The sequence below is a fragment of the Poecilia latipinna genome, unplaced genomic scaffold (genome assembly GCF_001443285.1).
Source record: "Poecilia latipinna isolate Pla-1442-1.1 unplaced genomic scaffold, P_latipinna-1.0 Scaffold695, whole genome shotgun sequence".
Classification (NCBI taxonomy): Eukaryota; Metazoa; Chordata; class Actinopteri; order Cyprinodontiformes; family Poeciliidae; genus Poecilia; species Poecilia latipinna.
The window spans coordinates 124,539-142,520 of NW_015113311.1; the positions used below are offsets into that span (position 1 = coordinate 124,539).

The 17,982-nt window shown below is 38.2% G+C and overlaps 2 protein-coding genes across 5 annotated transcripts in view; both read left to right on the top strand.

The window, feature by feature from the left end:
* The window catches only part of LOC106954988 (zinc finger protein OZF-like), a 10,082-nt gene extending 9,193 nt beyond the window's left edge, over window positions 1-889 (top strand). The window contains exons 3-4 of the mRNA XM_015044885.1: window positions 236-323; window positions 801-889. Of these exons, the coding sequence (XP_014900371.1) occupies window positions 236-323; window positions 801-889 (177 nt within the window). The remainder of the gene's footprint in view (window positions 1-235; window positions 324-800) is intronic.
* A 7,484-nt stretch (window positions 890-8,373) lies between these two features.
* samd12 (sterile alpha motif domain containing 12) overlaps window positions 8,374-17,982 on the top strand; it is a 119,304-nt gene continuing 109,695 nt past the window's right edge. Inside the window, exon 1 of one of the 4 annotated variants that reach the window (XM_015044881.1) lies at window positions 8,374-8,640. In XM_015044881.1, coding sequence (XP_014900367.1) covers window positions 8,628-8,640 — 13 coding nt within the window. In that variant the 5' untranslated portion in view covers window positions 8,374-8,627. Of the gene's footprint in view, window positions 8,641-8,715; window positions 9,230-17,982 lie in introns of those variants that run through there. The other 3 variants (XM_015044879.1, XM_015044880.1, XM_015044882.1) reach the window with 3 other exon arrangements.

Consider the following 17,982-nt stretch of genomic DNA (forward strand, 5'->3'; position numbering starts at 1 on the left):
TTCATCCGTGACCTGTGGAAAAACTTTTAATCTAAAACGGACTTTAACTGATCACTTGGTGATTCACACTGGTGAAAAGCCGTTTTCATGTGTGACCTGTGGAAAAAGTTTTTGTGAAAAACAGAATTTAACTCAGCACATGAGGATTCACACTGGTGTAAAGCCGTTTTCATGCGTGACCTGTGGAAAAACTTTTAGTCTAAAACGGACTTTAACTGATCACTTGGTGATTCACACTGGTGAAAAGCCGTTTTCATGTGTGACCTGTGGGAAAGGTTTTAGTGGAAAAAACGGCTTAACTCGGCACATGATTATTCACACAGGTGAAAACCCATTTCCATGTGTGTATTGTGAAAAAAGTTTTAATCGAATAGGTAATTTCGCTCTGCACATGATGACTCACACAGTCGAAGAGCCGTAGAATTGTTTTCCATGTATGTCCTATGTTGAGTTTAACTATAAATTGATTTGGTTAAAAACTAGAATATGATGGAAACGATTCCTCAAGTGATTCAAATACTTTTATCATTTAAATTCCTCAAAGAAAATTTATCTGCCTTGAAGCTTCATTAAGTTATATTTTATTATTTAGCTCTCCGTGTTCCAGCTGGGTTATTCCTTGCATCGTACAGAGCTCTCACTTCCGCCTGAGTTGTTGACGAAAGCTAAGCGTAGCAGCATAATGTCCAGTTTTCAAGTTCGGCTTGAGGATTTTATTGATTGATGATGATGTTCGGGTCTTTGTCGTTTATCAGTGAACCAGTCAGCATCCTTTAAATGACTGGCACGATGCCTGGTAGTGTTTCCTCCTCCTGGAGCTGCTGCCTGGTGGCGGTTCACAGCGAACAGTGGGGAAGAGGAAGCGCTGCAGGAGTATTTATACAGGTGAGCGGATAGACTGAACACTGCGGGCGGCTGCGCATTAGATAAGGTAAATGTAGCTTTACGGACGAATCGGAAATTTATTTCATATCATCCTGGTCTCAACAAATTGTGGCGGAGCTCATCATGGCGGCACGTAGCTGGTAGACGAGTTTCTGTGTGTGACGAACGAAGGTGTTAAATCCCATCGCTTTTTATTTTTTCTTCAGGTTAACTTGTAAAGTGAGCTATTATTGTTACGAGTTAATTTTTAAACTACAGAAAAGTTATTGTTAGGGAAGCTCAACTGTAAAAATTGGACTGATGTTGATATGTGATACTAATACTGCTGTTATGTTAGATTTACCAATGTTTTATTTTGATCTTTTTTATATCTGATTACTCGATTAATCGTAAGAATAGTCAATAGATTTCTCAATTACTAAAATATTTGTTTACAATGGCCCTAAACTAGAATTAAAGACTGGAGGGATTTTATTTTCTAGAAAGCTTAGGAATTGTTGTATTTGTTAAATGTGATCATTTAGTTCTTGACATTTGGATACGTAAAGATGTGAAACATTTTTATTGATGCTTTATTTTTTTCTGGCATATTCTGCAGCAAAAATAATGACAAACTGTATTGTTATTATATAAACATTCAATAAAATGACATGGATTATAACAAAACTGGGTGATAAATTGTTCTAGGTGGCATTTAATGCCCTTATGGCTACTGGGTAAAAACTGTTCTTCTTTGTCCTTGTTTTAATGCTCCTCTATCTGCAGCCAGTTGGAGCAAATTGTGACCTGGTGTGAGGAGTCTTTTAAAATGTTCTTGGTTTTCCTGAGGCAGCCGACCTGTGGAGTTCTTGGAGAGAAGGCAGAGAGCAGCCGATGGTCTTCCTGGCAGATTTTATGATTCTCTGGAGAGTCTTCCTCTGTGCTGCTGTGCATCCGGAGAACCACACACACAGAGACGATGGCAAAAAAGTCTCTTAGAGGTTCCCCCTAAAATGCACGGGGAGGCGGCCTGCCCTCCGAGTCAGGACCTGCCTCCGATTGAGGACCTGCCTCCGGGTCAGGACCTGCCTCCGGGTCAGGACCTGCCTCCGGGTCAGGACCTGCCTCCAAGTCAGGAGGGAGGTCCTCCTGACTTGGAGGACAGTCCTGACCCGGTGGACGGTCCTGACTGGGAGGACGGTCCTGATTTGGAGGCAGGTCCTGACTTGGAGGGAGGTCCTCACTCGGAGGCAGGTCCTGACCCGGAGGCAGGTCCTGACCCGGAGGCAGGTCCTCAATCGGAGGCAGGTCCTGACTCGGAGGGCAGGTCCTCACTCGGAGGCAGGTCCTGACCCGGAGTAAGGTCCTCACTTGGAGGCAGGTCCTGACTTGGAGGCAGGTCCTGATCTGGAGGACGGTCCGGACCCGGAGTAAGGTCCTGATCTGGAGGACGGTCCTGACCCAGAGGCAGGTCCTCACTCGGAGGACGGTCCTGACCCAGATTCCGGTTCTGACTTGGATTGAGGTCCTGACTGAATCCGAATTGGAGCCGTGTACTTTCTTGGAGTGGAGGTCCTGACTTGGAGGCAGGTCCTCACTCGGAGGACGATGCTGACTTGGATGTCGGTCCTGACTCAGTGTATGGTCCTGACCCAGATTCTGGTCCTGACTCAGAGGTTGGTTCTGACCCAGATTCTGGTCCTGACTCAGAGGTTGGTTCTGACCCAGATTCTGGTCCTGACTCAGAGGTTGGTCCTGACCCAGATTCTGGTCCTGACTCAGAGGTTGGTCCTGACCCAGATTCTGGTCCTGACTCAGAGGTTGGTCCTCACTCCTCTGTGTGGCCCAAACTCGGAGGCCAAACTAAGACTGGACAAAACTCAACGTTTGTTCCACTCTTAGAGGGTTCTTGAGTCTGAGCATCGTCTGAATTATCTCCACAACAGAAAGCTTGTTGAATGAACTTCCATGCCTTTCTGACATACTCTTGTGGTGGAAGGTTAATTTTCCTTGGACCTGCCAGGGTTCTTTTGAAACACTGTATAACCTTGTAAATAACTATTGGGTTGTCACTTTTATCATTTTAAGCAGCAATTCTCTAATTAAATCATCATTGCCTGAGAGAAGTTGAAAGATATCTCCGCAGAGTTTTTTCCCCATCTTGTCAAAAAAGACAAAATCTATGTCCTTTACTTCTTCCCAGAGTTTAGGAGCAAGCTTTTTCTGGACCGGTATGTTGTGCTTCATTTTGTGACTGGACTTATAAATCAATCGCCAAATAATTTTTTTCCACCATATTTCTTCTTTCCTCTTCGGTTCCACGTTTGAAACCCGTCTCTTTCGCGTCCCTCAAAAATCGTTCAGGGTCCATACCTGCCTGAGTATTGGCAGTTTTCATCTGAGTACAAGTCCTCACTAGGAAAAATCGTCTTTCTGGTCTTTCATTTTGTAAATGTAAACATTTCCTTTGGAGGAACAGGATTCTCCAGGTGATGTTTAAATTTTTACACAATAACAGCAGATTCTTCAATCACTTTCCAAAGGAGTTTGTTGAGAAAGTTTTTTTCCTGTAATCCAGGGTTGTTTGACCAGGATGGACTTTGTTGGAGAACCTTTTTTTCATGTTTTTCCAAAAAAAGTGAGCTGTGAGCTTTAGTCTTCAATCGGCTACCAGTGTATGTGGATCCCCAACCTGCTCGGCCACGACTCCCTGAAAGAGGCCCAGCAGCAGTCGGCCGCCTGGCTGCCTGACCCGTCCTCTCCTGAGTGAAATTAAAGCTGCAGTATGTCACTTTTATATAAATATTTTTTTTCAAATATTTTTTAAAACTGTCATTATGTTGTGACAATATGGTATGAGAGGTAATCTGTGAAAAATCTATTTCCTCTGCTTTCTCCCAGTTAGTTTTCTTTTTGAACAAAAATCTGACTGTGAATTTAATCGATTTTATCTCTTTTAACACTAATTATGTAGGTGTGGAATAATTTGCTAATTTAAACCAATCTATGTAGTTTTTTTTGTACACTCAAATTCAATAAATTTGTACTTATGTAATGATTATTGCTGCTTCTGTGTAGTTTTGGTTTTAAAAATAGCCAAGACACAAATCAGGTTATTATTGTTTGAAAGTGAGTGAATAACACTTCTAGAAAGATGCATGGCATAATTTCTGTGATTTTTCTTTTATTATCCTTTTATTTGAGTCTGATGAAAAATTTCAATTTTTTTTTTCTTGATTTCAACAAGAAAATGTGTAATATATTGTGTAAAAGTCTGAATATGCAGGCCTGGTACTTAATCTGATGGCATCTTGAATTTTGTTTACATCCTGACAGATTTTCCCAGAATCCGCCAGCAGGGGGCTTCAAAGAGCACTTCAACTTTTAATTAAAAAAATTTTCTCCGGTTTTGCTTGTCATGATGAGATTAACATTTTAAAAAATCAGTTTTAGCTGAATAATTTAAAATAGTTTTCACCGACTTGTTTATCTACCATACATGACAACATATGGGGTTATTGTAGATAGAAACAGGAGGAGTAAAATTCTAAAATAAAACTAAAATATCAATCAGACATTTTCTAGAAACATTTGTGAGTTTCAAAAGTTGAACATTTACTGGGAAAAAATCTGAAATTTTGAGATTAAGCTCAGAAATGTTCTGGAGAAAAAAACATGGAAATTTCTGAGTTTCAAAATTGAAAAAAGAATCCTCAGAAATTTCCATGTTTTTTATAGAAAATTACTGAAATTAATCTAAAAATGTCTGAATTTTTTTATAGCAAATGTTCTCATTTTGTTGCACAGAATTCCCCCCCCCCTCCCTAGAAAACATCTTTATTTTTCCTTTGGTGGACATTTATTTTTCTTTTTTCTTCCTATCTATGGCCCTAATACGCTGTCGTAACTGTATATGGTCAAACTATTGTCTGTTTTTATTTATTTTTTTCAACAGATTTTTCCTGTGTTCAGGTGAGATTGATGCACCTTTTATCAATGTATTTTATTTTATTTTTATCTCAAGGCGCTTTACAAATAAGAGGTGCCATTTATTTTTTTTATAAAGAAATAGATAATCAAAGCAATGTAATAAAATAAGATCACAAAGATCATCTAATTTAGAGCTTTCAGTTGAACATAAAGTTTGTTTTTCCACTGGATTTCTGATGGTAAAAGGAGAAAACTTTCATGATCTGTGACAGATTTTGTCACAGTTGCCAACATCGGAATTAAATACCTGAGGTGCAAAATCAAACTGTATGAGGCTTTTAAGTTATTTATTACCTCTTACATATTCTTTTTATGCAGAACTTACAGTGTGGGGGAATAAGATGAAACACCTGAACTGTTCCTCAGCCTGCAGCAAGACTGTAGGGGGGAAAACCACAAGACAGGCGGAAGTGGAGACAATGAATGCTGAGAAGGAGCAGCAGGAGTGGGAATCAGTGCCAGTAGAAAACTGATACTTCCGCATTCTGTCAGACAGATTATCTTTTTATCTCAGTGTCAGTCGCCCTTTGTCCCAGCCACGCACGGCTGCAGACAGCGACAAAGGACCTCATAAAAACACATCTGTTGTACAACTTGGTTTTGTTTACCTGACTCTCACATGTAATACCTGTACTGCCAGTCGCTCCTTAGAGGAACAGCCTGACCTGCTTCCCTTTGAGTTCACTTCAACTTGGTGGGATTCTCACTAAGTTGAATTTCCCTTTCCAGACAACATTTCCCCCAAAGGAGACAAAGATTCTTGATTTGAGTCGAAACCCACCGTACCTGGGTCAGTCAGTGTGCACTCATATCTAAAAACATACAAAAACAGCAACGATTCTCTAATAGGATTTCTTCATTGTTTCTTTCCTTTTGCAGATTGTGACAGTAAGGATGCGGATTTAGTGGAAGTATGCACAGGGATGACATGTAGTAGTAAAGCTTTGTGGTATGTAATCACTGAGCCAGGTGTGTTGCTCAACCTGTTGTATCTCTTTCTGCTGGAATGTAGGAATACACTGTGTTGCTCTTTACTGTAGATGCCAGTTAATGTCAGTTTCCACCAGATCGGATATGCACTACTGTTCCGTATCAAAAGTGATTATCTTGTGACATCTATTTACTTATTTTATTATTATTATTATTATTATTATTATTATTGTCTTTTTTGCGTGATCGTTAACGCTTCAAAATAAATGCAAGCTGTATGTGATCTCCTGTGTAAGCTGCAAGCAACCTGAAAGTGTCCCGCATGCGCAGTAGAGGGCGCAATAATGTCACGCTGCAGTATTTCGCCAACCGCCATGAAGAAGAAGAAGCTTAGTGTTTGCGGAAGTAAACATGGATGCTAACGGTGGAGCGTATCGATTTTGAAGTTGTTGCCCGGCTGGAGCAGCATATTAACAACTTAATCCTAATTATAGTCCGTCATAGTTGTTGTTTTTCTTTCCACTTGCGCGTATCAGGGCGCAGAATAGTGACGTTTGTCGAGTATCAATGACGTTCAGGTCGGATGAATGCGACCTGTCGGTTCAGGTCACATTTGAAAAGATCGGATACATATCGGATATCAAAGTGGCCTGGATTGCATTCGAATAAATCCGATCTGTTTTGTTTTAAGTATTAATTAAATAAATAAATAAATAAATGGTATTTGGATCACTTCAGGCGCAGTATGAACTGTAGCTTAGGAGTTTGGCGACCATTAGCGTTCTTATGACTTTAAATTGCTGCCGCTGGCCAGGCCCTCCCACCCAACTCAGTGTTTACACTCACACGGCTGTAAAAGCAGAAGAAAAGGCTCCTGTACCAAAAACAAGAACGTTTCTGAATGGTAAGTCAACAGCAAAACACTTGTCTTTTCCAGCAGCCAAAGCTAAAAACCAAACCTATTGGAGCTTCGCTTTAGTTGCTAGGTAACGGCAAATGTGACTAAACATTCAGGAGGTTTTTGAAACGGCTAATTTTCCAAACAGCAAAAAGCATTAACTTATTGAATAAAAAAAGCTGGATTTTCTTTTCTTTGTGGCCTTTATTCTTTAGAGTTTGGGCTGTTTTTAGAAGCAGTGAGACTGAAATTGAAGTACAAAAATGGTTAATTTAGAGCAACTGAGGCACTGTTGCCTTGCAGCAAGAAGGTTCTGGGTTCGATTCCCGGCCCTGAGTCTTTCTGCATGGAGTTTGCATGTTCTCCCTGTGCATGCGTGGGTTCTCTCCAGGTACTCCGGCTTCCTCCCACAGTGCAAAAACATGACTGTCAGGTTAAATGGCCTCTCTAAATTGTCCCTAGGTGTGACTGTGTGCATGGTTGTTTGTCCTGTCTGTCTCTGTGTTGCCCTGCGACAGACTGGCGACCTGTCCAGGGTGAATCCCGCCTCTCGCCTGAAACGTTCGCTGGAGAGGCACCAGCACCCCTCTTGACCCCACCAAGGGACAAAGGTGTAAGACGATGGATGGATGGATGGATGGATGGATAGTGCAATCAATTACCTTCAAAATTAATCTAATTATGAGGCTTAGTGGTTTGTTAGAGAATAATAGTGAAGCAAAGAACAAGTATGTAAGAAAGAAAGCACTGTCAAGATTACGTTACATATGAGACTGGTGAGAGATCATGCTGTTGTTTAATTCAGAGTTGGAGCATTAAAAACAAACCAACCAACCCAGAACGATGCATTAGTTCTGGGTAATCCATCATCTTGGGAGAAAAATGGCATTTTTGGACTGGAGTTGCTTACCTCTGCTCTAAATTGTCCTCAGGTATGGATGTAGTTTGTTTGTCTTGTGTGTCTCTGTGATGGACTGGAGACCTGTCCAATTTTTTTAATTATTATTTATCAACTATTGTGGAATGTAAGCTGATGAATTCAGTTTAGAGATTGTGAATCAGTGTGTGATGCATTTAATAAATTATTAAATGTTAGTTTATTGTGACTATTTAATATCAGGGTCGGATTTACAATGATGACTGGAGTGGACTGGCATCCTGTCTACCATAAAGAACATTTGTTTTTACTAATGCAGTGCTAGTTGCAGTAATATACGACTCAGTCAGAAACAACCAATTAGAGCCAGGAGGAGGGGTTTAGTGCTGCCAATCATCCTTGTGCTTACTCCTTCTGCTTGCTCTCTGTTATGCTGCTACTGGTTCACCACAGCATAGCTGGCAGATAAGCGTTTTTCCTGTAATGGTAAGTTGTTTTTCTGCCATTAGCACAATTGAACAGCATACACGAGGATGATTGACAGCACTAAGGCCTTCCTCCTGACTGGTTGTTTTTGGTCACAAGCGGTGTGTTTTTGCAGACAGCAATAGTAGCTCAGGGAGGAGGTTGTTGAGCTCGATTCTTCTTGTTTGTTTTTTTCCAGAGATCATCTGTCTCATATCATACGATCATGACATGGTGACAATTCTAATAAATATGGACAAACATATTTTTTGAAAAAGTTCCTAGTGATTGTCACTATTCATAAGGTGGCAGAGGATAATATAAACTGTAAAACTCATCCATCACATGATCATCTCTATCCACCTTTTCAAAAACTTTTTAAAGAAGCTCCTGGCTTCTGTCAGCCTCTGATATTCCAGCCTACAGTTCCCAGAATGCTTTGCAAGGCAGCAGCTGTGCGCTCCAGCAGCTTGCCCGCAGCAAACTGATAACACGCCGAACAAGGTGCAACGAAAGAGCGCAGAGTTGTTGTGTTTTTCTTTTTCTTCATCCACATTTCGGCTGCTCCGATGAAAACGATGTTCGGCTCTACGGAGTAGCACGATGGCGGTCGAAGGTAAGGCTGTTTTTTGTTTTTTTTTATTCTGCGCTGTCAGTTTTGTTTTTTCAGGGTTAATTAGTTCTAGTTGAAGGTTTACAGCGTCCAACCCGGGCGGCTCAGCTGTGATTGGGTGATTTGTAGGGAATACGTGCCGTTATTGCCCCGTAGAAGTGAAATGGAGGTGTTCTCCACAAGGAGCAGTGAACGCGCAGCCTCTGTATTTACATTGTGTGGCTCCTGTTGGGGGAACAGGTCTTTGCATAATCACCTCCGGCTCTACCTGGCGCTGCGTGTGTTTTCTGGAGGAAGAACAGCGGAAACAGAAAGGTTTCGGTCTTCCCCTCCTCTTCTTGGCATGTGATGTTATGTCCTGTGTTGTGATGCAACAGAGAGCGAGTCCAGTCTGTCTGAACCTCGTCATTTGAGGCAGCAGGTGTTCTGACATGTGGACCTGAAGAGTCACCCTCTCCTGCTCGTGATTGACTCCTTAGTTATTTAAGGCAGCTTCCGTCTGGACGCTTTAAAGTCGGTGGGTCTGTCGGGATGCTCGGTCAGTCTCCTCACCTTATCGGAGGCATCTTGTGGATCCAGAATCCAATGAGAGGTATGTTAGTAATTCATCGCTTCTCCGTGCAGGCATGACGGTATAGACTGGTTCTCCTGCATCCAGAATCAGCTTATTTATCTCTGATCGTGTTGAGCAACATGACCTTTAAAAGTCCCTCCCTTTTAGTTTTTCTTTAAATAATAATTTGCATGCATACAATGTTTTCCCCATGCTACAAATCGGAAAAAAAAAGAAAAAAAAACCCAGAAAGCCATGATATGGGAGATTTTACATTATGCACGAAAAAGATGGAGTTTTCTGTCGTTACTTTGAATTACAAAAAGCATTCATACAACTTCAAGGTTTTATAATTTAAATTATGATTTAATGGGACTATTTGATGCGTAAATTGTGAGACATAGTTTAGTAATTGATTATTGTTAACTGAAGTACAGATTCAAAATAGGCCAATAGCTGAGAAAAAAACATTCAGAGCAGTAATTGTACAAAACTGTACAAAAATGTATACGCTTTAGATTGAAGATGAGAATCTTCTTTGTATATAAACATGTTTTAGCCAAAACTCCTTAAGTGTCATAGTTTTTGTTTAAACCTCACTGAGTCAATACTTTGTGGAAGCATCTCTGGATTTAATTAAGTTTTTTTTTGCAGTGTATCTCCACCAGCTTTGCACATTTGATTTAGAAGTTTTGAAATATTTACCCAATTTTCTTCAAAAAAACCGCTCAGGGTCTAGAGGTTGGATTTCAAATTTTATCACAATATTTTGCAGTTCTGTTTTGATAATGATAAAAATGACAATGAAAACTATAACCTTTCTCTTCTTGGGTAACTGTATGGCACAACGTTCATATCGCAAGAAAAACAAATACTTTTCTTTAAAAACACTTAAAGCTTCTTCAGGATGCCACTTACTTAAAGAAATGTGATTTATTTCACATTTAAGACTTTAAGCGATCATATTTTTGGAGTTACTGATATTTACTGATGCTCTTGTGGAGAAACAGTTTGGAAAATAGTAAAAATAAGATTTTAGGCAGTTTTTTTTTGTCATATTAATGGAAATTTATCAAAATTTGTATCACGATAATAGATTTTTCCCAATAAATGCCCGCCTCTATCAGGATAAACCGGATTTGATAAATCATCTCCGTGATTAGTATTTTCTAGTTTGTTAATTGATTCTCAAAGCGATGGAGTTCTGGACTTGGACTAGGCCATTCTAACACATTAATGTGCTTTCAGCTAAATCAGGCTTTTAAATTGCCCCAGTTCCAAGTGGCCAACATGGTGTTGCAATAAACAAAACAAAAAACGGTAACACTTTATTTGAAGGGGGTTGAATAAGACTGACATGACACTGTCATAAACATGACATAACACCTGTCATGAACATGAATAAGCCTTCATGAATATTTATGACTGTTGTCATAAAGTGTCATTCGGTAAATTATGACACTTTTAATTCAAAGTTGTCATAATTCAAAATGTCTTTGTTATGACAACTTGACATTAACCAAGAAATCATTACTGTTTAAACTTTACCTTTAATAACATAAAGTTACCTAATTTTTAAAGTGCAGTCATTAATTCTTTTATAACAAATTTATATCAGTGTTATAAGTGTTGTATAAGTGTTTAAATTAATAATCTGTAGAATGTGTTTCTTTATCTGATTGTCAGGATCATTGATAGATTAATCGATAACTAAACTAATCTTTGGTTGCAGCTCTGGTAGTGATTTTAGCTCGCAGAATTAATGAAGCACTTCTTTATCAACAGTTAACTGTAAAACTCACAACAATAAGACATTTGATCTGCCAAATATTTATTTTACTATCTCATCAAAATGCAAATGTTGTCCTTTGCATGACTTTTATCTGTTAGACAGGAAAAACACTGTCTGCAATATTAACACGGCAAAGGTAGTATCTGTACGTTCCAATTGTTGTATTTTTTACATAATTATGTAATGTTCCTCTTTCAACATGTTTTCCATCTCATAAAGGTCAGATTAAACTGAAAACGTGATTTATTGCAGGGTTCTGTTGATAATTGCTTTTGAAAAAGACAAACGATGTTTTGACATCACACTGCAAACTCAGGACAGGGAATGAAATCAAAGTGAAAATCTGATGCAACATATTGAGCTGGATTTGGTAATAACTGGAAATAATCTGACTGCAGTTCACAAACAAGAAGCTTGTAAAATAATAAACCCAAAAAGTTAAATTCACGGCTCTGTTGAGCTGCTGCTCTTAACACAAATGAAGAATAAAATACAGCGACGGTTATGTTTTTATCTGCAGGTCATCTCGGTACCTTCAGTGACTCACCACCTTGTGTCATTGCGAGACATGATTTATGAGCAACATTTCTCCTCGGTGACACTTCAGTAACATCAGATCTGAGAGCACAAACTGATTTTTTTTTTTATAACTCTGGAGACATGAAGCAATGAAACAGTTTCTCATTCAGATTTAGCTGTTCTGTCAATACTAAATCACATTTACAGGAATGGCTAAATGACTCCAGAAGCGCATTTAAAAACTTCCTGCAGGTCACATAAAAACCCAGAATATGTAAAACACTGCAGGCCTCGGTTAAGGTCAGAGTTCACGATTAGAAAATAACATGATAGGAAAATATTCTGTAGATTTACAAAGCGATGCCGTAAAACTTTGGAATCTGTGCATCTGTTACATCCGGTGTGAAACGTAATTTCAGGAAAAGATGAACATAACGGTCAAATACCGAGATGGTAGCGTTCTAGTCTGGCAAAAAAAAAAAAAAAAAGATTTTGGAGTGGCTTACTCAAAGTCTGTACTTAAATCCTATTGGAAGGTCATATTAGGGCTGGAGGAAATGGCTGAAAAATGTATCACAATAAAAGCATCTCATATCAGTGGATATCCATAATTGTCAATATCTAATTAATTTGTGTTTTTGTTTAAAATATCTAAATTACTGTCAAACTGATAAAACATTTCCTGTTTTATCAACAGTTTTCTCTCCATGCTGCCGTTCAAGCAGTTACAATGTCCAGTGGAGAAACCTTAAACAGCTGCAGCGCAAGTTACTCTACGGGTTGTTGCTAGGTAACCAAAGAATGAGTGAGTTGCTAGGTAACCAAAGAATGAGTGAGTTGATTCCACCAACTTTGCTTAGTTAGCCGTAAAAGGTTGAGCGGCTAAAGCCTTTCCTTTCTGTCCTATATCTCCCAGAATGCTTTATAGTTCTGGATATATTGAATATTCTATCAGGCATATAATTTATTGATATTGATCTTGATATGATTGATTTGTTGTTTGGGCCTAGACTGTACCTTAAACGGGCTGAAACTCTGAAATTATTTACTGTGTTTTAATTTATCATGCTTTTCATTTAATTACTTTGACAGACTTGGTTGAAAATGTCTAAAAATGTGTCCCACATGTTGTAAAATATTGAGGTATTCTCTGTATATTTTGATTTTTTTAGAGCGAAATCCAGGATTTTAACATTTTAGTACTATAGTGTTAATGGTTCCATTTCTATTGGATCTTCTTGAGGTGTTTGAGTTTTTTTCCCCTCCCTTTACAGAAACCTGCGGATTAGTTGTATTTATATTTAACCTGCTGTTTCACAGAGCACAGTAGACATAACACTCGCGCTTTGTGCTTAGATTTGCTCTTTCTTTCTTTCTTCCTGACAGAAGAACAATATCCTCTGGGTGGAACAAAGCGGAACAAGAACATCACTATTTCAAGAAGTGATGTTTGGAAAAAAAAAAAAAAAAAGGCGCACCACTCTCTTGCATCACTGTTTTCCATCTGTGCTGCTCTAATAACCTGTGCAAAGCAGAATATGGGTCGTCTACTAAATCATTTAGAACCTGAGATGACAAAAACCTGTGTGAGAAAGTAGAGGCCTAGGAAGACCTGCTCCCTGTGCGGGCTTTACTTCGGAAGACGCTTCATCGCCGTTCGCCGTGTTCAGCAAATCCTGGCAATGAAGGCTGGAAAATGTGTGCATTGCTTTTCTCTGCTTTACCGCCAGTCAGCAGATTATTTGAATTTCACTCCGGAGGTTTAATCAGTCAGAAATGAGGTGAAGGTTGATCATATCTGCTGCTGCTGCGCTACAGAGTAATCGCATTATGACCAAACTGGAATTCGCTTATATTTTGCTTCAAAGCTGAAACGATTAATCGGATTAATCATGATTAATCATGATTAATCAGCTAATTTAGTAATCAAATAATCATTAATTGGCATATACAAACTCAAAAAAGGAAATTCTTTAAAAAAAATCACACTCAAGGCTGTAATTATGCCAAAATTGTACAGAAAATATATACATTTTGCATCTAAGATAAAAAAAAAAACCATTTGTCTGTAAATATGTTTGACTAAGTGGCGTAGTTTTCTTCTTCACCTGGTTAAAATTCTGTAAAAAAAAGAAATAAAATCTTATATTAAATACATTTTCCCCGCCAATTATTGATCAGTAAACCAAAAGAATACATTTTAATCCTACACTGTATTGATGCTGTCAAAGTTATTGTTAAAAGTATTTTTTAGCTGCATATGCGTCCTCTGCTACAAATGATTAATCGTGCATTACAGGAATGCCATATTATTGCTATTTAACAATAACATATTTTCAGATTTTAATAAAGGAATTTATTTATTTTCATTCTTTTAATGTGCTTATAATGTAAGAAAAAGTCTTAAATGAAAAGTCTGCAGAATGTGACATTTTTTTCTATCCGATTAATCTTTGAATACAATAATTGACAGTTATTGCTGTTATTCAAAGTGTTCCTGATCCAGTTTTATAGCTGGACAAATAATAAATCCTCTGAAAATAACCAGGCACTGTGCAGAAAATGAGCGAAAAACAAAAGTAATGAGGGATAACTCTGGATATTTGCTCTGCTTTACCTGTGGATCCGTTTCCTCTATGCATCATTTTATTCACCTGAACAGATTGTGTTGAATAATTCAACCTTAAATTTCTGCGCAGATGGAAGAGCTTTCCTAAAATAGCTGACAAAGTCGTAACCTAGTGACCAAAGTTAAATTTAGCCGTGCCAGACTGACGCTGAGCTGAGCCGGATCTGATGCGTTTTTCTGTGACTATAGTGGAGAAATAAACGGCCGGCGAAGGAAACTGGTTCTGCATTCCTGCTTCGAGTTTATGTAGAGACGTTACGGTTAAAGGAGGAAGGGACCAAAGAAGGTCCAGTTCAATTAATTTATTTCAGAAAATAACGCTAATTGGTTCTCTTTGATGAAAACATTATTTTTTCGCTTATATCATTTTCACTTATATCTTGTCTTCATTCATTAAAAATAACGTTTAGATTCTTATCAAAGTAAAGGAATATTTAAATGGGAGTTTCTATTCTGAGAATTTTCATACATCTTGTATATTTCCACACAAACGTCAGTTTTTGTTATTGTGACTGAAGAAGAATTGAAAGTTTTTGTTTTTCCTCTAAAGTTTCTAACTATAATTATAGTATAGTAGATTATAGTAACTATAATCTGAAAAGTGCGGAGTATATTTTGTGATGCCTGTAAACTTTTAAACAAAATGCAATCCAGCCAGTTCCTTTAACAAGTCACTTAATTAATCTGATTAGTAAACAGTCCTCAGTATAGACCTGTCACTGCAAAAACACATTTTACAAAGTATTTTTTTAATTTAGTTTATACTGCAAATATCTTAGCCAACTTGAAATAAGACAAAACTGATTTACAAGTAACTTTTCAGCAAGATATAGCGGCTCGTTTTAAGTAAATGGTTCCTTAATTTTGATGAAAAACTTGCAGATTATTTCACTTATAAAATAGGAAAAATGTCTTGTTATAAATTCATTAATCTGCCAGTGGAACTAGAAAATTTTCATCAAAATTAAGTAATTACTGACTTAAAACAAGCTGCTACACCTTCATGAAAAGTTACTTTTAAATCAGTTTTGTCTCATTTCAAGTGTACTAAGATATTTGCACTAGAATCTAAACAAAAATATTTGCCAAGATTTTGCAGCCTGATGTGTTTATAGATCAGTTTTCTGGATCTCACATCCGCCCTCGGATACATTTCTGATTTATTCAACCCTTGTGGCAAATTAATCATGGCTTCTTGTCTTTTTGAGAAAGAAAGACGTGTGGAGTGAGTAATATCTAACCGTGATGAAGACACATGTGCCTTCGCCGTGATCAGAGTCGGATCTGGACGTCATTTCCAGTCAGCAGTGTTTACCCCCGTGGCTGAAGTTGTTCCCTTCGATTTGTCAGTCTCGCCTCCCTGAGACGCCCTGGCCTGTTCGCCCATTCACAAAGCGCACATCAGCCTCCATGATGGAGGCGCAGGGTCAGATTTAGTAGAATAAACATGTTTGTTTTGAACCACAGATGAAGGATTACACCTGGCTGGGATTAATCCAGAGCCGCGCTGACAGCAGGTCGTCATTCCGATCTAATTCAAGGGAAATGGGATTAAGATGAGGAACGTGTCGTCGCAGGGCGGCGTTGTGTAATCATTCTCCTTCGGGGGAACCTACAGCCATCTTTCAAATTCTGCACTGAAGCTGCTGCTGCCTGCTTTTCAGAAAGAAAATATAATGTGCAAATATCTGTCCATCTTGTAGCGGATATGGAGGAGTGAGACTTTCTTTCTCTCTCTCTCTTCCATCCATCTGAGAGAGGTTCAGTCATTACCATTAAACTGGATCCGTCTCTGGCCGGAGGGCTTCTGCTGCCTCAGCTTGCGTCACTTTCTCAGACTGTTTGCTCACTTGGAAGAAATCCAGGAGAAGGAAAAAAGCAACAAGGTCGACTGAGAGCTGCTGAGGATCCTCTCTGTGCTGGTTTATTATTTTTAGAGTCATCAGTAACAGCAGCAATAGCTTGAAGTTGTTGGTTTTTGTGTGCGGTTTCATCGGTTCATTGAGGTTTAAAGAGATTTATCTGTGCAAAGCTTTATGTCTGACCACAACATTTGAATGAAGTCTGGATTTTAACCAGACCATTCGCTGCAGCGGTTTTGGATCTTTGTCCTGTGGATGAATAAGCCTGGTGCAACAAGCAATAAATAAATTAATCACATTGTAAATTAAATAAGATTAATCATTTCTATTTGCATGATTGCTTTTCTTGTCGTTTTGTCTTTCTACCAAAAACTGGACGACAGAAAGCTTCAGTCTGGTGCATTGGTGTGAATTATCTCCTTTTTAGTTGTTGTTTTGGTTGATTTGTTTATTTACTCTGGGTATTTAAAATGTCACCCAGTTCCAGTGTTAGATGCTCATTAGAAATTAAGATTGTCTTTGAGAATATGTTCTTGCCATTACCATTAGATTACTTTAAAATGCTCTCAAAACAACAATATCAGCATTTATTGCAATAACTCTTGGAGCAATTTATTAATTAATCACAAAATAAGTTAAAACAGGATAAATAATTACCATTTGCATTATTGCTTTTCAAAAGGCTTCAATCTGTCTCAACTGAATTTTAAAAGGCAGTTTGGTTTACAGAGACTTTATTATCCATTTTTTGTTGTCGTTTCGGTTGAGTTTTAAATGTCTACTAGAAATTAAAACTTATTGATCTTTGAGAATGAGTTTTTTGCATTTTTATGCTATTACCATTATTTGGAAATTGTCTCAAAACAATAATATTATCATTTCGCACAATAACTACTGGGACAATTTATCGTCAATCAAATGAGTTAATCATTAGGGACCTATTGACGACCCACTTAGCGCCAAGTTACAGGTGTCGGAGCGATGGTCGCTTTGGACACTTTGGTAAACGAAATTAAACTCAAAGTTCTGTTTAAACTTCATTCCTTTCTACAAGTTACAAAATCACTTGGAGAACAATAACTTGCAAGACTAAAGAAAACCCAGAGCTGCATATTAGATGTTAAAGTTCATGACAGGACAAGTTGGTAAAAAACTAACATTCAGTCAAATTTAGCTCCACTGGAGGATTTTTCACTCCGACTTCAACGTCACATACTTTTGCACCAAAGTTACCTCCATTTGAGTCGTTTTTAAACGTTGCAAAATGTTGAATGGTTTCATTTTCACGAGCTGAGTTTCGATTACAAATGTGCACAAAACTTTGATATTCTGCTATTGTTGAAAAAACACAATTTCTCAATTGCAGTGTTTCCATTAATTAACAATTAAAATCACAATAAGTTTATGCAAAACTTGCTGCGGCATCACCCTCCTTCCACTTCCTGTCGTCGTCTTTGTCATTTCTGCCAGTAGTAACATCTGGTTGTTGATCATGTGACTCTTTTGAGGCAAAAAAGTGTGTCTATTTCAGTTTCGCTTCAATTTTGATACAGCCGAAAAACCACCTCATCTTAGCATAAAACGTTTGAAAAACGTTTTTAAAATTTTTTTATTGTATTGAACAAAATTTCACAATTGTGTTGTTTCCATTAATCAAAATCACAAGTGAAAGAGTTTGCTTGCATCATAAGTCATTAACTGTGATAAGTCATGTACTTTTGCACCAAAAATACTTACAATATGAGTCGGTATTAAACATCCCAAAGTGTTGAAGAATTTCATTTTCACTTTGTACTGCAACATCTGACCCCTGTGTTGTATTTTAATGCAATATGAAAATAGCTGACAGCGTGGGTCCTTGTCTGGAGAGGGCAGAACAGAATCTACTGCATCCTATAGCTTTATTGACCTTTTGTCTAATATATGAGGAGCAGGGAAATGAAACCCGTGGGAGAGGCCGGATTTTTGCTGAATGTTCTAGTCGGTCGTT